Raw genomic sequence first — 23,883 nt, 5'->3', positions numbered from 1 at the left:
CCATATAATAAACCAATTTGTGTGAACGACTCATACATACTCATATCTGTGGAAAAAGAATCTTTTCTTCATTTTGGATTTTCTGAGCTTTTGCATATCTGCCACTGAGCGTTAACATAGATTCATATTCGTCCTTTTTATCTAATAAGGAAAATCTGAGAAAACAAATAATACCAAAGGTTGGTGCTTATTTCATTTCTTTCATAAATAAAATCATCCACCATGCAGTGATGGTGTAAAAAAGTAGAGTCAGATTAAGTAGTGGACTGCAGTGCCTTTAACTGCAATAGCTGCAATCTAATGCTTCCAGTGATTGGTGATCAATTGTTCACATTACAGTGTAAGAATTCTGATTCATGTATCAGAAACATATTAACTGAAACTGTATTAACTTAGTCATATTAGAAGGTACTCTAGTATGTATTTCTCATTTTGGAACCTATCCAAACATGTCTATGGAGTTTAGATCTAAAGTCTGTCTTGGCCATTCCAAATATTGAATTTGTTCTTCTTTATTGATTCTCTAGTAGACAAGTTACAAAAGTAAAATAGTAGCATGTTGGGAGCACTGTCTTGTTACCCAACCACTAGTGCTTCAACTTTAGCCAACAGAGATAGGTTGATAATTTCTTATAAAATCTCTGATAGGAAGCTCAATTTGCACTTTGTGAGGCAACAACCATTTCCAAACTATACAGTATCTCTTCCATGCTTGAGATTTGATATATGATTATTGTAGAATTCAGACTTTGATTTCTCCCAGATGTTTAGCTACATGGCTTCAAAAATTTGATTTTTAACACAACTGTCCTTCGCACATTTTTTCAGAAATATGGACAGTTATCCAGAAGTTTTGGCAATGTTCAAATGAACATCAGTGTTCTTTTTAATGAGTGATGGCTTCTACATTGTTATGAATCCTATTTCCTTACCCAGTGCCTTCTACGGTTGGAATCATGAACACTTGATGTGGGTCAAGATAAAGGAGGCCTGCAGCTTCTTAGAAGTTGCTCTATTTACCTGGATAATTTTATGCTATGGTCTTTATGAGATTTTGGATAGGAAAGCCACAATTTCAAAAATTTCAATTTTCAAATTATAAATCTGTCTGTAGATCAGTGGGGACCCAAAACTGAGATATGGTTCCATATTTTTTTTTTATAAACAGTTAAATGTTAATGACTTTTTAACAAGGTTCTTGGGAATTCATTTTGAGCAGACCACTGTAGATCTTAAAATCTATTTCTTGAGAACTTCACTGTGACAAAAAGCCAAAGTTTGTCAAATTTATGTAAGATGGGGCTGACCCAAATCAGCCCTGGTTGTTTAATGAATTAATTCTATAACTAGTCCTAATTATCCCTTCAATTGGCTTAAATGAAATAGGGAATGTTTCCCCCCCCCCCATCCTGACACAATCATGTTGGATGACTTTGTTTATTAAATGATCCTTTTTTTATTTGTTCACTCAAACACCATTTATGTACCAGGAAGGCCCATATAAATCTCAGAAAACATTCAGTTGCAAAGATATATAATTCAGAAACTCCAATAGAGGAGAATGCTTCCTCACAGACTGTAGATCATGACCTATAGGAAGGCTTCTGATTAGTAGTAGATATGCATAAGCCTCTGTATCCCAATTCTTTTAACAACAGCTAATGAAATATCTTCCCACCTAAAGTCAAATGAAGAAAGCAGGATAACCAAAAAAAAAAGACTTTTATGATGTCTTTGTTTTTAGTATAATACTGGTTATGAAAACATTCTTTTTTAGATTTCAAACATGGTCAGGGAACATTCTTCTCTTTTATTCTTAATATATATTTTTGATACCTTTCTTTAGATCTCAAATGTTAGTAAAAAATAAAATAAAATAAAGCAGTTCTGACAAGTGATTAAGTCCATTACTGCCCATTACTGTTGTAAGCACTCTAAATTACAGATCTTGGGTTGAATATGTAGTTACTTTTGCTCTGTTAATATGTCTGAGGATTACATTTCAGAATCCAATTGTTCTACATAAGAAATTGGTTCAGTTTTCTTGTTTAATTTTCTTCACTACCATTAAGATTGTTAGTCTAACTTTTGCAGTGGCAATGTCAGCGCAAGACACCTATCAATTTTTTGAATCTCTAAAGAACAGCTTTTAAAAGTGGCATTAAAGGATACTATTTCTTGCCATTCCTAGTTGATCTTGATCAACGTGTTAATGATTAAAAGTGCTGTAGACCAAATTTTCCAGTGGGAATTATAAGTACACACTAAAATAATATATAAAAGAGAATACTATGAGTTCCTAGGATAATTTTTGTTTTGTTTTGTTTTGTTTTGTTTTGTTTTATTTTAAACCAGGATGATTTTTTTGCTTTCTTAGTCTATCTATAATATACTTTTGGTATTCCCTGTTAACTAGAGTCAAGGTTAGTTATCTTTGAAGCCCAAATCAGTCTACTGCCGCTACTTTCTGAAACACTAAATATTTATCATTCTGTAAGTCAATCTATGCTTTGTTAAATATTCTTTTTATTATGCAGAAAAGTGCCTAAACTCTTGATTCATCAGATGTCACTACTTTCTTAAGTAGTGCACCAGTACTGTTAATATTCCTTTATAATGAAGGTATATCATCATTTACTTATGGCTTTTTTTCCAGCTTATTGAAACCAGCCACTGTATTTAATTCTCTCTCAGTTGTAATCTCAGATTGATGAAGTTTGCCTTTATTTCAAGACTTCTTGAGCCTATATTAAGACTGTCTATGGAAAGATCAGATTTATCTAACACATTTGACTATATTGGGAAGTGAGTTGGATGCATAGATAGGACTAAGCTAAAAAAAACAAGGGGGGGGTCCCAATTCTGAACATATTTCTTAGAAGTATGTCCCTTTGAATGGCAGAGAATTCCTTCCAATTGAACATGAATTAATTGGAATGCCAATGATCCAGTGACACATATGTGTCTTCTTTTAGCATCCTTGTGATAAAAGAGACATAGTATGCACAGGGTTCTTTTTATAAAATATTATTTAAAGCTTTCACAATTGAGGACAATTTTAAGGATGAGGAAAAGAAAAAGATGTGCCCTATAAGATTAATCCAGCTGAAGTTCTATATCTAATTGTGCTCTCAAGCTTTGCCAAATGATTTGCTTTTTGTATATTAGGACAAAAGATTTTCTGTGTATGGCTGAGCAGAGGTTAACCATGCATACCCAGCAGCTGCACAGGAGCTGAGAACAGGACTTGCGGGGGGGGGGGGGGCGGCGATGACAGGGAAAAGGATTTGATATAGCTTAAATGCATCAATACTTATATCTTTATTTTGTTTGGTGTCACTTTTTTTATATCCACCTGAAAAATGTATACAAGATTTTCAAATGCTTCACTCATTTATTTGGAGAGAAGAAATATTGGCCTTATATTAAGAAGCGGTTGTGTTTTTTTAAAAATACTATGAAGATTATATATTGGATTTTGAATATCACCTGAAATAAGTTTGCCTCCCATTCACCATCACCCATCCAAACTGCCAAATAATTTTTCAAGTTTTGAAGCATTTGTGTGGAGCATAGCAATCAATACGTGAAATGTTTCTTTCAACTTGAAAGGTTCCTTTTCAAAAAAAAAAATATATCTTTATTTAATCATGAAATTAGGTGGCTGTCTACTCTGAAGTAGGACTTATAGATTTCAGTAGGCACAACATAAATACTGTATGGGAAAATCTAGTAAAGATCGTATCTGCAGATGACCACCAGAATTCGAGAAATTATTTGAGAGCACTACAACTAATTTTGCCACTATTTTATTAATGGTAGTGAGGAAAAAAGAAGAGTTTACAAAGCTGCATTAATGGAAAGCAGCATTTTTTAAAAAGAAAAGCAAAAAGTTACACTACAGTATTAGCAAGCCTTGACCGCTTAATATGCGTTATATAAAATTATCTATAGGTTTTTGGAGACCACTAAATTAGCACAGAGGTTATTTAAACATATATGGCAATGCTTGCAAATACAAGTTTTAGACTGTGGGACAATTTATACAAGCAGCTGAAGCACTTACCAAGAGTACCAAGAGATTCAGTTTATTTAGATTGATATTTTGCCTTCAGGCAGGTTGAGTTTGCAGGATGTTCTGCACAGATTAATTGATCTTTGGTAGCCAATAGATTCAATAGATCAGACGTAATTAAAACAGAAGGAATCAGGGATATTGCATCTCAAAAGTCATGGCTCTCAATCAGCTCCCAAATTTGCTTTCTAAGCAAATGCTATAAAACATACATGTTAACAGAACAAAATTTTATGGGGATGGATATTTCTTTTCCATTAAATTTCTCCTGTTTTATGGCTGTGGTTTTGTTTAATATGTAATAATTGTGTATTTTTCCTACTTCTTAAAAGCCAAAGTCATTCTGCCTTAGATTGGAACTTTGTCAACCTCTTTAGCATGATTAAAGTCAAGCATTTTAGGAAAGATTATCTTCAGAAGGAACCATTTAAAACTGCATCAAAAGACAAATGGATGAGATTCAGTAATAAACATCTTCATTGATTATAGAACGGGAATTATAATAAAAAAAATAACAGGTTAAAAATAATGGGTGTTATGCCCACCTATTGCTCTCCCAACATTAGTAGTTATTAGTACCCATTACCAAATAAAGGCATATCAACATGCAGAATATGGGCTATGTATTGTAAAGGATATGGCACTCCCAGAATAAGGTGAGATTTCGGAAATATCTTGAAGGTCACCACACTCAGACTTGATGAGAGATATTGAAAGGCTTTCTGCAGTGCTAGGAGGATGTGCTGGTGAACAAGGGTGATGGTTCATATGATGTGATGACATCTTGGTCCTCAGACTTGTGGTCTCTCTTGTTAAATCTAAGGATTCTGGGGAGGCTCTGTCTTTCCCAGGGAAGGAGGCAGAAGGAGCGGCTAAGGGGTTCTGAAATGGGTACGCCATAAGGGGCAGAGGAAAGGGATGACGAAACGAAGATGAAGTGAACCCCGTGGTGGCAGACAGTGGAGATTGATGGAGAGCAGCATGATGGCTGCCAGGAGGTGGGGCAGAGGCAGGCTGGTCTGATGAATTTTTGCGGACAACTAGGGGTAGTGCTTCTGTTTGGTCTGTGGAATTAGACAGTGGCACATTCCCAAAGGTATCTAGTGGGTTTGGAATGATGATGTCCCCAAAGCACTGGAGGCGCTGGTTTGCTGTGTGGAAATTGTGGTTCTCCCCATTGACAGCAAATCTTGCTTGGGGGATCTGAAGAGGTGGGAAGACCTGAGGAAGTTGACGTACAGGCTTTGAAGAGAAAATCTTGACCACAGTGTCCACAACCTGAGACATGGCAGTGTTCAATTCCTGCTTTAGCGTCTCAGCTAAGTGCTTGCCTTCTGGATGAAAAGAGTTGGGCCCATGATCTTTTTCTTTGGGGCCATCTTTTCTGGGTTTGTTCTCCGCTATCTCCTGTTCTCTAATCAGAGCTCTTGCACGATCAATAAATTGCCCCGGGTCCAATTCACACATTTCATTATCTGACCTCCCCACAGAATCTCTCGCCCTGACATCCAGTGTTTCCGAATGCAGGCTGTCTTCGGAGAGGTTACCAGCATCTTCGTCATTTTCAGAATCTGTGCTGTCATAGATTTGGTAGAACTTTTCCTGAAGCTGGCGCAGCTGTTTTTGCATGTCCTCCAGCTGCTGTTTCAGCTGTCTGCGCTCCTCTCGCTTCTGTTCTTTCCTAGCTGAAACCAGCTGCTGGAAACTCTGTTGCTGCTGTTGAGGCAGCTTTTGCTTGCGCTTATTTTCTCTGTAACTTTCTCGGGGACTCACAGACTGTGGAGCCATCTCTCTTTCATTTTCATTGCCCCTTAATGCCACACTTGGGGAATGGCTCATCCCTCGAATGATATTCTCAACCCGGGCACGCTTAGCTCTCAGGTGCTCATCGCATAACCGATCCATATCAAACTGGCTCATCGTGGGTCTGCCAAATGGAGAAAGACACTCTTGGGGGCTGTCTCTTGAAGAGTTGCTGCACACATCCTCCTGATGTACTTCTGAGCCTGTGCTGGAGAGGCCACTCGCTTGAAAGCTGGGCTCGTTGCCACCATTTTTGTTCATGTTATTTTTCAACAGCTGGGAAATTATAGTTGCTCCTGGAAAAGGCATCATGGCATCTTCATAGGAGTTTGCCCTCTTCAGCAGCTTGCGAAGCACATTTGACTTCTCCCCATCTGCATGCTGCACCACTGAATACTCCACATCCTGCTCGGAACCTTGGGGATTCATGGCACTAAAAAACGATGCTCTCGCCTTTGCAAAAAAGGCAGATGCTGTCCCTACCGTCCGTTTCACTCCAATGTCAACTCTTCTTCTCTTGGTCTGCCTACTTAAGAGGGCTGTGCTGTCATGGTCAGGCATCACTGAACAGTTATTGTGCCATCTTCAAAAGCTTGTCAGCTGGGCACAGCTCAAGAATCCTGGGACCCTGGCCAACAGAACAAAAGGACTGATGAATCATTTTCTTTAAATTTCTCCAAATTTCCTGACCTCTATCCTGAATCAAATGCAAAATGCATAGGCTCTGGGATTTATGGCACATTACAATTATTGCAATTTATTATGCACTCTGCTTGAAATGAAACACTTTAAATATTTCTGCTCCACTGGTTTAAGATGGATTAAGATTTTTTTTTAAAAAAAAAAAAAAGAGGAAAGAGGAAAAACTGCTTAAGCACCAGTAATATATGGTTCTTTGCACAAATGCCTAAAATAATACTGTTTATCTTTAGGAAAAAAAAAAACCTAAACAGTAGATTAGAAGAACACAGACACTGACAACCAATTGATTAAATTTAGGGTTTGAAATAATGTCACAAAATAAAATAAAAGTAGGTCTCGTTTCTTAGGTAAGGATATCATATATAATTTGGGCTTTAAAAAAATCAAATTTAGTTGCAAAACAGATTTGAGATTAAAACCAGAAATTTGGTTTAATTTTATAAGTGTGTTCCAGTATATCTGTAAGTATGAGCAGGTGCAGTGTGCATACCTATAGACACACATGTTAAAAAGGATGATACAAACCTTAGAAATCATTATAAGAAAACTATTTAAGAAGGAATTTACATTTTGATTATAAAATACATGTCATACCGCATTTTGCAGTAAAAATAGGAGTTTCAAAAACATATAATTCCCATGACATCATTTTAAACATTCCAGAAAGGGATAAGATGGGGTGGGTGGGGGCAGAATTTATCATCCTTGAGATATTTTCCCATTTCATAAGCTATGATATGTGGCATCAAGTTCTTTGCATGAAGTAGAAACAAGGCATTCTCAGCACTGTGTCATTGTCCCTTACATCAACTTCCCAAGATAATATCTCAGGTGACTTATTGAAATAATTATTTCATGCAACATGGTACTCATACAAAACCTTATTTCCTGCAAAGCACACACACGCACGCACACACACACACACACACACACACACACACACATGCATTAAAAAAGGTGGGGGGAGAGAGTGAGAGAAAGAGAAAGAGAGAGTGATTCTGAAGGAAAGAAACTGAGATGAAAGAAAGCAACATCAAGCAAAAGCGTGAGAAAGGAAGATATATTTTCTTTTATAGGAACCATCATTGTTTCCCGGGAATACAGAATTTAAAAAGGAAGGCTGATAACACATTTCCTTGCATTTTAGAATAGGCTCTTGACATCATTCATGACTTATTAACTATGATGCTAAACTCACATGGCATATGAAGCATTACAGACGTCTTCCGGTACCTTCAAGTTGAAAACTATACCAATGTAATATTAATTTTTCCCATACTATGTTTATCTAATATTAAACTCCACATTAGCTTAACAGTGCACAGTTTCCACAATAATAGGGTATCTTGCCAAAGGCAGCATTCAGACTTTTGGATCTGTTCCCATCTGTTTCGGTTCACCTGTAAAAACATCTACGTGCTCCCTAGGACTGCATCTGTAGCTGCTTTTAAAGAATGACTATCCATGCAAATAAGCATAATTTCAGCCTGAAATAATCTACGCTATCAGCGTGTATAGCCTGGGTTTGTAAGTGTAACAGTAAAAAAAATAAAAATAAAACCCTACAAAAACTTTTAGAATGAAACCTGTATCTGTTTGTTTATCATGTGAAGGCTATGCAATCATTCAGTTATTTTGGAGGTTATAAAATAATTCTTAAGAAATGCTGTACAAGCTTTGGACTATTCAACTACATTTTTAAAAAAAAATTTGCAGTGTACTCCTCAGGAGGCTACACAGTTGTTAGTAGTTATACTCAGAACTGCTATTAAGAAACACAAACACATATACGGAATTTTGCAATAGCAAGTATAACTTTGGGTCAAACATATCTGATTGGCATCTTAGTATAAATTCAGTTTCACCACAGCAATCTTATGCGGTGTTTCCTCATATATTGTTTCCACTGAGATAAAAAAAATACTCAGTCTCAGATTATATAATAGAACTGGATTTACATAAAGACCTAAAGATCCAATATTTAATAATTAGAATAATTAAAAAGATACCTTATTGTATCATGTCATACATGGAATTATGTGAGAAATTAAATGATTCCAATTCCCTGTGAGATAAAAGGAATTTCACTACTCGGTGGCAGTGGCCTTCCCCCCCCCCTCTGTTTATTTCGCATGATTATGGATCTAGTTCAGATCCTTTGTGTATAAACAAGTATCAGTGTATTTTCAGATATATGCTGCTTCGTTTAATTTAATGGGAACATTCCACTTCACAACAGAAAGTCATTTTTTTGGCTTCTAGGTTAATTACAACTAAATAACCTTGCCCATAAATAAAAGGCAAAAAAAAAATGTGCAGGGTGAAAGTCCCTTACATAGGAAAGATTTGTAGCCTGTCATTATATGCTGATGTAAATACCTTCTGAGGTCTGCCTCTACTTTCAAAATCCGTCATCACTCTAAGTCTCAAAGAGGTTGCTTGTTGTTGGGGTGCATTAATGAAAGTGCATCATTTTAGAAGGGACATAAAGATATTAGCAGAAAGGAAAAGCAAGAGCAATACAAATTTTAATCTGAACTTCAGATTTCAATGGACCTCTGATGTATAACACAGTATTCCCAATATGCTTTAAAAAAATTCGTTCCTAATTTCTTTCTCCTTTTATTGTATTTCATTTAAAGGTGGAATGAGGCATAGGATGTCTGCAAAGCTCATAAAATGTTGAATTGAGAAACATCATAAGGTCAATGCCACGGATCTATAATCCAAAGAATTCATTTTTCTTCTACATCTTTGCTTACAGTGGAGATACCAGGAGAGAAGGCCAGACTATCATTGGAGTATTGCTTATAAATGATACGTGTTAGTTGGTCCTCTACTTTCCTCATGTTACCTTGATTCCCGCCGACACTCACGCTATCTCCTTATATGACAAACTTTATATTTTGCCTTCTGAACTTAAATAATTATTTTATGTTATGTTTTTAACGGGGCTGAAAATATGCCCCTGGATTTGAAAAGTGCCAGAATGCATTAACATTCTGAGGGAAAGAGAATGCTGCAGAAAAATCTAAGATTCTGAGTCATCAAGAATCAGATCTTTGGCTAGGATTGTGGTGAGATTTTCCTACTAGGTATGTGGAAAAAAATACATATGCAGAAGGGTAAACTGGTCATTGAATTAGAAAGTGTGCTCCTGTCCAATTTAGAGGAAAGCAAATCTGCTCAGCTTGATTTATTTCTTGTTCAGAGGTAATTCAGAAGTCATTTAAATTTTAGCTTTCATTATGGTTCGCATAAATATCGTTGATTAGTTTACTGGTTTGAGCTTTGTACATTTTAAGTTATTCTTGACAAGTCCCTCTCTGCCAAGCTTTCATTATTTGAGCCTTCAACTTATATAGGACTTCAAAAGCACTCAGTTTTTCAAAGTTGCTGAGAGGTACGACATAAATACCCTGTTTTTATAGTTTCTGATAACTACACGATGTAATAAAAAAAAATATTCTCTAAACTTGGATAATAACTAGCACTTCTGAAATCAACCCTCTCCTCTATTCCACTGAATTCCCAGTCCACCACACCCCATCAAACATACACATTGCAAAAGATATGAGCAGCAAATATTATCACACATATGTATACAAAAATACCCATTGCTCACAAGTACAAACAGTCTATTTCAGAAGGCATTTCAGTCCTCCATATCTTAAATACATAGTACACATGGGTTATATTGTTTTAGGTGATACTACAGTAAAGCAATTATACTGTATATAGTGTATTTTTGCTAAACTGCTTTTCCACTGGTACAATGTAGATTGATTCAAAAAAAAAAAGATAACCTAAAATAGGTAGAATGGCAATTCCCAGAAAAAAATACCAGGGAAAAAGAAGTACTTTTTATAGGAAGAATTTCTAATACAATTTTTAAAGTCCAAATTGATATAACCTGCTGATTGTGAAAAACAGCAATGAACTTTTCAAAGCGAAACTGCAAATTTTAAAATTGTTAGTTCTTCTCATAGAATGCAGCTACCCTTTCTCCTTCATTGCACACAGCACTGCATGCCATACGCAAGTAGAGAAATTAAATGACATCCTCAAATTCTTAAATATATATATATAAGATTGAATTTTTTAAATTAAACAACATTTTTCATCCAACAAGATTGGATGAAACACATTAAATGATGTCAGCAATCCATATCAATTGTAAAACTTAAGTCCATTACATTGCACTGACTTACTTGGAAGTATAAAATATTTTTGCTGCATTTCAGAGAAGTGCAAAGCATGGATATGTAAAATTTGCATAGCTTCACTACCCATACAATAGAATTATATAGCCTTCTGAAGCATTGTGATGGAATTTAGAAGTAAAGCTGATTTTTCTACCACTGATTTTTTTTTAAAAAAATTATAACATTATATAAAAATGTAAATGTCTGTTATAACACAAACATCATTATGATATTTTTTAAAAACACACACACAAAGAAATTAGACAACTGTTTAGCATCATTGGCACAGGGAGGCCAATCCGGCATGGTATTGAAAAGCTGCTGTGAGATATTTTGCATTCTCTCCCTCCTACATAGGTATGTATGCCTTGATGACTACAATGAGTTCTATCTTATTGGCTTTGGAAGACATTGGCAAAACTTCTCCTGGATAAATGCATCCACAATTTACCCAATTAGTATCAGAAATATATAAAATAATATTTTTTTTCTAGCAATCCAACATTTTAATGTAACATGAAAAAAAAATTACTACCAAAATCAACAACTATATACAACTGTTCATAGATCATTCCTAACCTAAGGTCACCCTACACTTTTCCCCTCCTCCCTAAGGTTATGGGACATCCAATCAGAAGACTGAATCAATTCATCCACAGCACATACTTGAGAACTTACTCTAGCATGCAATGGAACACAGTCAAGTAATCCATGATCAAATACTTTGAACACTGAAATTCGCTACAGAAATCCTCACTATCAAGACCCAGCCACCTGAGAGATGCCAATTTAATTTTGAACTGATCATTAAAGCAATTTGCAGTGGCAGGAGAGCATTCTCTTTCCCATATTAAAGTGCAGAAAGTTACATATTAAACAATAATGTTAAACAGGTTGTACAAGGTAATGTCTAATGTTAATATAATTTAATCCTAAATTAGTAACAAAGTGTAAATTGTATGGCTTTTTTTTTTTAAAAAAAAAAGCTTATCTTTTTAAAATATGAGATGTCAAATACTTAATACTTTTTATTGGGGAAAAACTAAGTTTCGGAAGGGAAAGCAATGAAATGAGTGACAGAAAGGGCCTTACGGGAACCACATGAAATGCTCGATGGCAGAGTTAGCAAAGAACAAGTCAAGAAACAAAGAATATAGGGCCACGTGCAAATTCATTTGCAGACTAGATTAATATTAAAATGTATTAAGCCTGCCAAAACAGTGGAAAGAAGTATTAAAAACAATGCTTTCCATTAAAAAAAAAACTAGCAGTAAATATGTGTATTTCTCATATCCCCACTAACCTAGCAGATGGCATTAAATTAAAGAAATGACAGGTTCACATATGTCTGCATTTAGACTGTCATCTCTAAGCATGCAGATTCCAGTGCAGACCAAAGACTTGCAAATTCAGTCATGCGTCAGTTTGAAGGAGAGAAAAAGAGGTTTTTTTTAAAAAAAGAAAAAGAGCATTTTATCTTTGATAGATGAGAATGTCACCTTTAATGGTGCCTGTTCACAATTTCTCATCCATTACACAAAAATATATCACAGGTTCTGTTTGTACCGTGACAGCAGGTTGACATATTCTTGTGTCAAATGTGTCAAAACTTGCCTAGGTTCCTTGTATCATACTTACTGTTTTTCATCTTGATTAAGACATAAGGCCCAGTCTTAAATACATTCAGAAATAACCTCCAGCCCAATTCAGTGGACATTGTTCCCAAAGAAGCACACACATAATTCATTCTTTGAATAGGCCCCTATAGAATTTTGAAGGGCTTAATTTCTGTGGAAAGGTGAATAGGGTTAGGATGTTAAATAGTTTCAATTGGGGGCTAGGTGGGTGCCTTACTCCACAAAGTAATTCCTATTTAACTTGGGGAAATATTTCATTTCAAACAAGGGGTCCGGTAACTTACAGATGAAATTCAGTGCTATTTGCTCCAAATAAAGGTACCCAGAACAATGCTCCAATTGCCACAGCAAATGATTTTACCAAACTACCAGTGGAATCAGCAGATAAGAGGCAGAACAGCCATTCACCGGTTTACTTCCCCCACACTCACTGCCTTACACATCACACAGAGCAAAAGGAGCCAGATTTTGGGGGGTGTTGTTGTTTTTTTAAAAATCTTTTTTCTGTGCTCTTTTGGAAATTCCCAGTGAAAACAACCTGCTTTGCAGCCCTCAAGAAATCCAGCTAACAAAAGAGCTCTGGGCTTCCTTCCTTCCTCCCTGAGCCCGACCATCTCCAAACAAAGCGCCATAAATTCATAAATAGACGTTGTACTCGGGCTCAACAGAGGGAAACTTGCACCTGTCTTTCTTGACACAACACACCTGTCCGACACTGCCCATGCGCACTTAGAGCCGAGCGCCCCTTGTACAACTTCAACGCTGGAGCTTTGTCAGGCGGAGCCAGAGAGAAGCGCACGAACGGTTCCCCCGCTTCTCCCGTCCGCCCTTGTTTAGAAGAGGCCACCGGGGGCTGTTAACAACAACAGCTTTATAGCCCAAACCGATGTTCGCTCGCCGTTTTACAACCGGTTTATCTCTCCCACTCCTTTCCTCTGCCTTCTCCGGAAACACCCTTCGCCCGCCCGCCGAAGTTCCTGAGAAGGGAGACCAGCTTTCCATTCTAGCCGGCACTTGGACTAGCAACTTTTGCACTGCGCGCTGAAAGTTAGTTCGCGCACGGAGAGAGACGTAGAGCAGCTCTTCCCGTGGGCACCAGAGCTGGGAAGAAAGGTCGTCTCTGGAAAGGCGGGAGGGGTGTGTGGAGAGAGAGAGGCAGGGGGGCTCTATCTTTGTCGTATTGAGTTTGTGCACGAAGTGGACCTAATCTCACAAGTTAATCTAAAGCTTTTGGAGAAGGGGGGGGGGATGGAACCCCGGTGTCCCATCATTAGGCTTCTGGTGGCAAGGACCCCTTTTTCATCTCACTGCAGCATTAGGATGAGGGCAGGGCAGGCTGTCTGCTGTCTCCTGCTTAAGTCTGCAAGCACCTCGCTTCAGGTCAGCGGCATAACTCTGGAAGGAACTAGCTGTAAATCGAGGGACCCCGAGGTGACCCCCCTCCCTTCGGTATTAAACCGTTGAAAGAAATCAGAAGAATCCCGAAGACTGAGCTCCTTGGCGTCGGTAGGGAGTCGGGACTCAAGTAAATCCCACCGAAGACTGCGCGGCTCATTTTAAACCTGGCCTCAATCGGGATCCACCACGATGCGCGCATCACCCGCAGACGGGGCAAAGTGGGGCAAGCGGGGCAGCCGCTCCACAAACCTCAAACAATTCTAATGAATGGAGGATACAGCGCACGCCTCAACAATCTTCCTTGGGATAAAGCAGCCCCAATCTCTACTCGCGTTCCCCACTGTATCCCCCCCACCAATCATATACATATTTATTGGATCCAGAATAAAATCTCTATGGGTTCAGGGAAAAGGCGCTTTCACAGAAAAGTGACGGGGTATAACCAAACCCAACAACCTGGCCTCAAAACTTCCCATGCGTCCCGCCACCCATTCCCCCTAAACAGCTTCTTTCCGCAACTCTTCTCCTAGCCCTTGGGTAGATCAAAAAGAGGGTGTTCAAATATGCCTGGTGCGTGTGGTTTCTAAACTGCTCTCCAGCGCTAATTTAGAGAGAGGAGAGAGAAAGGCAGGGAGGGAGAGAGAGACAGAGAGAGAGAGAGAAGTAGTCAGGGACATGCAAATAATAAGCAAATCAGAGAAGACAAAAAGAAAAAGGCAGCGACACAATACGAAGAAGAAAGGCCGGACTTGGGGAGTTGAGAAAGAACCGATTGCGGGGGGGTGGGGGGGGGAGTGAGAAAGGGGAGAGGTAGAAAAAATAGGAAAGAAACCTCAGGACTTCACCTACAACTAAGCTATTTTCTCAACTTTAAACTATAATAACACAAAGGATCAATAAAGACTGGGGAGAAGAGAAAAGGAAGAAGAAAGACAGTCTCAAGAGAGGGTCGAGAAGACATTTTTCGCACCAACCTTGTCCTTTCACACCGACCAAACTATTGTGATGGTTCCCATGAAGCTTCGGAATATGGACCATCTGCCGGCTTTTTTTTTTAGTCTAACAATCTTACTCCGGTCACAAACTCAGCAGAAGGGAGAATCCGGGGAAAGGAAATGTGGAGAGAGAAGCCGGGGGGCGGGATGGTATCCAAAGACGAAAAGGGGGGGGGAAACCCACCACTCGCCCCCCCCCCGAAGCAGTATTTCAAACAAGCCCTTCTCCGTGTCAAGAATATCTCCTCCCCCCTCCCCAAAAGAGAAAGCAAGAGAAGGGCAGGGAGAAAAAGGTACTTACTCAGTTCCAAAGGCGAAGAAACTGAGTCCCTCTCTCTTTGTCCCCCCCACCCTTGCTGGTTAGAGAGAAAGAAAAGAAAGAGAGAAAAACGCGCTCATACAAATGCTCAGATCGCCTTGATAATCTGGCTGCTGATGAATATTGCAACTGGACAAGGGAGGGTGAAAGCAAGAGTGCCCGCGTGCGAGAGAGAGAGACAGACAGAGAGAGAGAGAGGGAGAGGGAGGGAGGGGGGTAATGAGTGGGAGAGAAAGGCTACGAGAGACAGAGAGAGAGCGAGAAAGAGGAGAGGGGAGGAGAACCAGCTCTTCTGCGGCGCTCTTCTCTCCCAGGCTGTAATTGTCTTTTCTTTCTGCAAGCAGCAGAGCAGCCTCGCTGAGCTGAGGGCTCCGCACCACAACAAGATTTACTTTAAGACACAGCTGAAGGAAACAGGAAGACTACACGTCACGGTCTGAGTGACGTGCCTAGGCCCAGCGCCCAATCGGGAAGCTCCTTCGGATTCAAGGGGGATAGCGAGCGCAGAACTTGGGAGGAGTAGTGGGGGGGGGGAAGAGAGAGGGGGGGGAGAGAGAGAGAGAGAGGAGGAGAAACTGAATCCCTGTTCCCCCCCCTCGCATTCCCCCTACCCCCTTTCTCCATCCCGCACCGCCCCCCCCTAATTTGCTGATGGGAAGGAAACTTCATCACCAAATTTGGGGGAAGATGACCTTGGCAGTTATTTGCGCTCAGTTCGGAATTCAACTTTACCGGGCGGTTCAGTTGCTGTACGCCAACACCTGGTAGTGGTGGTAGGTTGGGGGGTGGTCTGTGAAAGCTCGACCCACCACCATCAACCACAACCACAACAAAAATCAAGTGGCCGAAAACATGGGAGAAGCATCCCGGCGCGCGATCTTTCTAGGCATCGCGTGTGTGTACGCGCGCGCGTGTGGTCTGCCTGTCTCTCTCTCTCTCTCTCTCTCTCTCTCTCGTGTAAACGACCCCACTTGCATACCCAGAAATAAACAGAAGTCGAGCTTGACTCCAAAAGGGCTTCACCTCTTAAGTCTTAGATGAGCGCTTGGCCGCTATCGCCAACAATTTGCGCTCCAGGCTGCCACCGCCGGTTAAGAGCGAAAGGATCAGCTCCGGAGCGCAACCCGTTCGCCCTGCAGAAAATTGCGCGTATGAATTATGCGAGGGTCTATTCAAGGTTTCTGTGAACTGTCCCACACCGGGAGTAAGGTTTTAAGATGACATGAATGTCTTCTCCCTTGAATAAATCTGATTTAAAGATCTTTTTTTCTTCTTCTTTTGAGTGCCGTTAAAACTGGTGGACCGGACGGTGCGGTCTTGCTAGGGCTGCGGAGAGGGAGGGTGGCGCTGCGCGAAGTCAAGGTATTCGGGGCGCACGCAGGCAGCCGTCAGTGGGGCTGATCAGTCAGTAGCCCTCGCGTTATAAGAAAACCGTTTACTTATCAATATTAAAAGGCCCCTTGAAATCATGGGCGTATAAAAACGTCTTTCTTCCGGCGTGTGTCTATCTCATCTGTTTGTAGCCCTAGATCCTTATTACTTTAGGTTCGGAAGGCTCTGAAGGGTGTAGACAACGCCAATTATCTTATTATACCTGGTCGCCTTTGCTAACAAACCCACTTCAAAACTTTAAAGAGAAATTCGCTATCTTCTGCACCTAAATTCAGCGTGGTTCCCTCACGACCCGCACATAACAAGTTCTACTTCTTAAGGCATGTTCAGTCTTAAATTGCTCCTAAGTACAGCTTTATTCCTGTTTATTACAAGCGCGTTCTTTAATGTACATCCATCTAAAGTTTAGAGCAGTGGATTTCCGCAGGTCATCAAAAGCTTAATTTCTGTTTTAAATTATTAGAAGGTGGAAATTGGCAGTATCTTTCCCCAAAGATATCAGAAACATCAAGGAGTGTAATTCTTTTTTTCAAAAAAATAAATAAATTCCTGCAACGCTTCCAATTTATGAAGTATGGTCACACCTCACTCTTCTATTAGAAACGTTTTCTTCAACTAACTCGTCGCTTCCTTCTTCTTAAAAAAGAACATTACAAATTGTCTTTAAAAGAGAAAAAAGAAGGAAGATATATTTAAGAACAGGCGCCTCAAGCACAGGAGAAGAGCGGCTGTCCAGAAGGTGCCAGATTAGAGTAGGGGGGTTTAATCGTTGGGGGAAAGGTAAGGGCACGGCGATGGATTCTTTGGATTTGAATACTCATTCAAGAAACACGGTTCCTTTTTTTCTCGGTATAGATAAATGACTATGTAAAACATTTACAAATATAGACTTTAAAATCTCGACTGCATCCGCATGAGTTGGGGCCTCCATTAAAAAAATAAAATAAAATCATACCGAGATAGAAGTTTGTTTGGATGTTTTTAATAAGGTACATTTAAGGGACTTGGAGGGCGCATTCAACAGTCTGCCACGCCTGAAAGAAAACTCCATGTTTTAATACCTCGCTACCATATTTCTGGCGCTATTAGGATTGCTGTTATTATTAATTCTGCACAAGCCCTCGTTCTATAAAACTTCACGCCCTTTCTTCTCTTCTCTCCCCCCGCCCCAGCTGGCCTCCAACTTTAAGAAAGCCGAAGAGGATAGCACACTTTTAATTTCCTTTAAAAAAAAGAAAAGAATTGAAAGGCGATGAAAAAGAGACGTCTAAAAAGCTTCCTCGAACACCTTTCCAACAAACAAACCAACCCACGAGAACACCAGCAAAGAGTGACCTCCACTCGGGAAAAAGCCAAGGGCGGTCTGGTGGAAAGCGCCAGCGCCTTTGGCGCGCGTGGAAACGCGGGGAAGAAGTGGGGGAAAAGGGCGGACAGCTTTTTGGAGGCCCCGTCCTCGAGGGAGAAGGACGGTGGCGATCTGCCCTTTCGCTCGGCTTCCAGTTACTTCAGAGCAGAGTGGAAACTGGGAGTGGGGAGGGGACAGACTGTCCCTGGGAGGGGACCACGCCCCTTCCTTCCTGCCGCGGACGCTAGCAGTGGGTATCATCCTTGGAGCTGATAAGCTGCGGCTACCCCTTCCAAAGAATGTTTTCCCCCGCCATCACCCCGTTTTTCAGGGTTTGCTGCCCTGGACGACCGTCGACGCTGGATATCAGCTGGGCTGGCAACGGCCCTTAGGAGCCCTTTGCGGGGGAATATGAAGAAGTTCCAGGTCTCTCTCTCTCTCTCTCTCTCTCTCTCTCTCTCTCCCTCCCTCCCTCCCTCCCTCCCTCCCTCCCTCCCCCTCTCTCTCTTCCCTTCTCTCCCTCCCTTCCTCCTCCTCCTCCTCTCTCTCTCTCTCTCTTTCTCTCCTACCCCCTCCCCGGCCTTTCTTCGCCGCTTCCTTTTCCCTGGAGAAAACCTCCTGAATATCTGATGCGCTTCTCCCATCTGTCTCCTAATCTGTTAGGTGAGGCAGAAGAGTCAGGCGGCGTGAAGTCCTCGGTATCGGGGCAGTCCCCTCGTTCCCCTTGGGAATGGTTCCCTTCCCCCTCCTCCTTATCTTTTCATAAAAGAGGAAATCAAAGATTAGGACCTCTTGAGGGGGCCGTTTTAAAAGAAGGAAAGGGAGGGGAGAGGCAGAGGGAGGCGGCCAGGAGTTGGACTTTGTAAGTTCTTCTTCGGACAACTTCTGCTTTTCCCTGGCTTTCTTTTTAACCCCTTCCTTTTTGCCGTCAGAGTTGCTCCTTGCCTTCCATACGCCGCCCTTCCCAATGTGGCATCCCGCTAACTTATCCCTCGCAAAGTCTCCGCCGCTCCGGTTTATTAGATGGTGGGGCTGACTGAGGACGATTAGCCCAGTGACAAAACCAAAACTGCAGGGGCAACTCCCACTGTCCTTAGTGGCCATCGGGTATCCCCGGAAAACCCTCAGCCTGATTAAGCGCGACCTGTCGGGAACTACCGCCCTGCCCTGCCCTCCAAGTTAGCCCCACGGCGGAGGAGGAGCTGGGCCGCTTCCCCGCGCACACTCCCCCCACCCCAGTCCAAGCTCCGCAAAGCGGTCGGCAGCTGCGGAGAGGAATTCCCTCGCGGGAGTCCCTCCGCTGCCTTCTGACCCCTCCGAGAAGCGCGGTTTGTTTAACCGACGGCTTCAGCGTTGACAAAAAATGCCCGGGGAAAGTAGACAAAGCCAGGTTTGCCCGCGGCGTTTGAAATTGAAGCCCTCAAAGTTTCTCGGTCTCTCGAAATGACCGATTTCTCCCTTCTCACCTATCGGCCCAAAATAATAGGTTTTTACGCGATGATTAAAAGCTCGCTTGTCGATAAGATTCTTGCGACTTCTTAAGGCGCTTAGAGCAATTGTCCGGATCTGCGCAACTATTTTCCTTGGGACTCCTTTATTATCGGGCCCCCTTCCCCAAGTCCCGGCGATGGCACCGGCACCGACTTTAGTTTCACACATCTTACTCCTTTACAGGTATAACTATCCTTAGATTTTTTTTCCCCCTCTCTTTCTCTTTCTCTCTCTCCATTCTGGATAGCTTCAAGGACGCTCTCCTCCCCCTGGGCGAATGTAGTTTCCGATCCATTGATCCCACATTATGGATTAAGATTTAAAGACTAAAGGGGAAAATAGGAGATGGCATAAAATAACTTCCCTCTTGTCCCCATGGCAGCGCAGCTCTTGGAGCCTGGAGAAAGGCAGCCCAGTGCTAGGAAATGCTTCCCTCTGGATTATATTTGAAGCCAGTTTCCTTGCCTTTCGAGGCCCATAACGCAAGCTGGGCAGAGAGACTGGCTGCAAAGACAGTCTCTGAGTGCAGCATTTAGAAGAACTGCACCTGTTGAACTTTAAGAGGTGGGTGACATTCCAGATTAGCCAGACACTCTGTTACGTAAAGGACTTGAACTTGGTTCCCATCTCTGTGCCCACTGCTTGGGGAGAGAAGGGGAAGGGGGAATAGAAACATTTTTTAGCATGACAATAAAAGAGCCACTTGCAATTGGCTCCTAGCGGAGATCTAGCCAAGGCTGGCTTCGCCTCAGGCAACCAAACTTTCCAAAAATCAAGACATTAACAGATGGTGGCAACCACATGGAGAGATGGTGTTGCTTAGAGAGAATCTAATCATTTCACTCAAGCCGAGAAAAGAGTGAATCCCAGAAGGACACCGTGTATTCTGAAGAGTTCTGCACTTGGCCCATCCTTATTCCTCTCCCTTATGCTCCTGTTTCAGCAGCTTCAGTTTTTGAGAAATTGAAATAACAACAACAATAGTAATTTTTTTAGCCTGCTTCCTAAAAGGGACGATGGCTTGCCAACTGTTTATATGACACGAAGGGGGCTCAGTGATCTTTATTTGTGCTGCTTCAGAGGGCTGGCTAAATACTAATAAACGGATGAATATATAAAATGAGGAAAGACAGTACAAAGATAACACCGGGAAATGAATAGCAAGCAATAATGGCTTGCAAACTGGAATAGTGGGATACAATCTTTCAACCCAAAGGAAAATAAAAACAACAGTCCTCAAACCTTTGGATTGTTAGGAAATATGAATTTGCAGGATTCAGTATAATTGCCTGAAATCTTCTCAATAGGATCCATGTCTTATACAGTATATTGTTCAGTCTGATTCATGAAGGAAGGAGTTGTGCTATAGTTTTGAAAATGATTACAAACCTTGGAATGCTTTGGGATTGTCCAGGAAGGCTTATAATGGGGTGAGGGAAATTTCTTTGGTTTTATCCCCACAACTACAACAAAGCTGTGAAGTGGCCTGGGTTGACGTATGAGCTTCCATGGTTGAGGGTGGTTATGAATCTGGATGTTCCCCCTCCTAATCCAATATTTTAAATAGTATTTTTCACTTCTCTTCATTACTTGTAATGAGAAGACCCAAAATGACTTCCTGAAAGGGAATGGAGGGCAGTAACTAACTCCCTGGACTGAGTTAGTAACACAGTTAACATCTACAGGAAACTTACTGAATGCAAAGGACAGCAATTTGGAAATATATTTGGAGAAAATATTCCATGGGTATATTCAACTATTACTGCTTGGAGCTTTTTAAGCCAATAGCCTTAAAAATATTAAGACTACGAATCCCAGAATTTGTAGCCAGCATGACCAGCATATATTCTAGGAATTGTAGTCCCAATAAATATTAATGGTATCATATTGGGTAGAAGTGATTTTCACAATACCAAGTCTATTAAAAAAAAATTAAACTTCTGAAATATAAACAGGTTTGCATTTCATCCACTTCGTATCTGGATCCATTTTATTTTCATCTGGAAATAGTGAACCCTACCTTTTTTCTTAAGAATGCCCCCTTACATAGATCTATTGGGATACAAAATGAATAACTGCTAATTTTATGTAATGCTGTGTTGTATAGAGATAACAGTATGAACACCTCAGTTTCACTTTGGACTTAAAACCAATTTCTGTTGCTTAATGATTAGCAACTGAATGACTTCGGTTTTAGTTTAGCACAGGGTAAAAAGCTCTTAGCCTTCAACATTCCTACCCCAGGAACTGTGCATCCTATGAATCCTATCCTATCCTATCCTATCCTATCCATTTATTTATTTATTTATTTATTTATTTATTTATTTATTTATTTATTTATTTATTTATTCATTCATTCATTCATTCATTCATTCATTCATTCATTCATTCATTCATTCAGTTATATTCTGCCTTTATTATTTTTTTGAAAATAATACAAGATGGCAAATGCATCCAACACATCTTCCTCCCCTTATTTTTCTCATAACAACAACCCTGTGAGGTGGGCTGAGAAAGAGTGATTGATCCAAAGTCACCCAGGTGGCTAAGGTAGGACTAGAACTCAAGGTCCCGCTTTTTCTAGCCTGGTTCCTTAACCAGGAAATCAAATTGGTTCTCAGCTATAAATCCCTATCCCTTTTCTTTTGGTTTAATGTCCTCTCCCTATTGTTCCTTTCTTTCTTTCTTTCTTTCTTTCTTTCTTTCTTTCTTTCTTTCTTTCTTTCTTTCTTTCTTTCTTTCTTTATAAATGGCCATCTTGGTTCTGCTGTTGTGATATCAAAAAAATTTGAGGGCTTTGGTAAATTCATCACAGAATATTGTCACGTGGGAGGAGAGATCTTGAATAAAATAAGCAGATGCCCTTTATCACAGGCTAGTCTATTTGCCATCTAGTCCAGAATGGTTTCCTGGACTCATTTTCACCACCTGCTGTCCAATCTTTTAACTGAAAGATCCCCACCATTCATCCAAGCTCATGGTCTGGGCTGGAAATGGAAATTAAAAGGGAGATCCTCTCCTTTATTCCCATTTTACCCAATCTGCTTTCCCTCCAGATATACTGTATTGGGATTATTATTAAGTTCTGTGTCAACCACAGTTCACTTCTAGGCCTGAAAGAATGGGAGACATGCTTGTGGCATTTCCGTTGTATGACATGTGCCTATTATCTCTAAGTTTCTCTGTAACCAACCATGTCTTGGATTCAGAGTTTTTGTTCCTGCTGTTCATATTCAGTTAATCATATCCTACTACATATGATTATGCTGCTTTAATTGGCTGATCAGCACTTGATAAGGATGAGTGAAAAGAATGGTTTGGAAGCCCAGCAAGTGTGAAGAGTCAAATGAACACCTCCTTATCAGAAAAAGTGTTGTGTGTTTTTCAGGCCCAGGAATCTGAAAGTCACATTGGCTAAAAGGTACATTTGATTTGAAAATGTTGCTCTTCTGTCTTTTCTCCCCACCGTCTATCTTTTATTCTTATCTGATGATAACAAACCACTAGCTTGATTTCTATTTCTTTAAAGCTTCCGTCGTGAGCTCAAAACATATTTATTCATTAAAGCGGGACTGGCATAATTATTGATGAATTTTAATTGGGTATTCTTAATATTTTTTAAATTTTAAATCTAAATTTTAATAATCAGCCTTTAAAATTTGCTCTTTTTAAATGTTGTTTTAAATTGTATATATTTTGTTCTTATTCTGGCTGTACACCGCCCTGAATCCTTCGGGAGAAGGGCGGTATAAAAATCTAATAAATAAATAAATAAATAAATAAATAGCGAAGCAAATTTTCATTGCGAAAATGTCATGTGACCCAGAATAAACCCCTTGTGTTCTCAGTCTGGGACCTTCTTGATGGTACAAAGTTGGGAAAAGTTCTCCGAGCTATTAATTGCTCAATCCAGCAGCAACTAGGCTTATTCACTTCTCCAATATAAACACGGTTTTCCCTTTTTCTTCCCCTGCTACTTGCTACTTGCTATTTGTCTTCTGTATTACGAATACAGATCAGTCCTCAAATTGCAACAGTTCATTTAGTGACCATTCAAAGTTACCACATCACTGCAAAAAGTGACTTATGACTGATTTTCACTCTTACAGCCATTACAGCATCCCCGTGGTCATATGATCAAAATTTGGATGCCGGCAAGTGGTTCATATTTATGACAGTTGCAGTGTCCTGGGATCATGTGATCACCTTTTGTGATCTTCTGACAAGCAAAGTCAGTGGGGAAGCCAACTTTGCCTAAGAGCCCTATTACTAACTCTCAACAACTGCATTGATTCACTTAACAAGTGTGGCAAGAAAGGTTGTAAAATGGGGCAAAATAAACTTAACAACTGTTTCGCTTAGCAACAGAAATTTTGGGATCAGCTGTGATCGTAAATCGAAGACTACCTGTATATGTATCGCTTCTGCCTTGAAAAAGAAGAGAAAGAAGACACACTAACATACAGTAGATACTGGATCCTTTGCAGGTATCCGCATAAAATATATTTAAGCTCTATTTCT

General features: G+C 40.3%; 1 protein-coding gene across 8 annotated transcripts in view; it reads right to left on the bottom strand.

Moving 5' to 3' along the window:
• PROX1 (prospero homeobox 1) overlaps positions 1 to 15,504 on the bottom strand; it is a 74,530-nt gene extending 59,026 nt beyond the window's left edge. For 5 of the 8 annotated variants that reach the window (XR_009152969.1, XM_058165389.1, XM_058165394.1 and 2 more), the window contains exons 1-2: positions 15,117 to 15,504; positions 4,716 to 6,506 (exon numbers count right to left, since the gene is read on the bottom strand). Coding sequence is in view for 7 of the 8 variants with exons in the window: in XM_058165389.1 (XP_058021372.1) it covers positions 4,716 to 6,439 (1,724 nt within the window). In the remaining variant the exon portion in view is untranslated. Of the gene's footprint in view, positions 1 to 4,715; positions 6,507 to 8,959; positions 10,706 to 13,127; positions 14,456 to 14,794; positions 15,018 to 15,116 lie in introns of those variants that run through there. The other 3 variants (XM_058165391.1, XM_058165393.1, XM_058165392.1) reach the window with 3 other exon arrangements.
• Positions 15,505 to 23,883: the final 8,379 nt, after the last annotated feature.

This window comes from Ahaetulla prasina, chromosome 1 (genome assembly GCF_028640845.1).
Source record: "Ahaetulla prasina isolate Xishuangbanna chromosome 1, ASM2864084v1, whole genome shotgun sequence".
NCBI lineage: Eukaryota > Metazoa > Chordata > Lepidosauria > Squamata > Colubridae > Ahaetulla > Ahaetulla prasina.
Note: the sequence above shows the minus strand (reverse complement) of the source record. Positions and strands in the feature narration are given on the sequence as shown.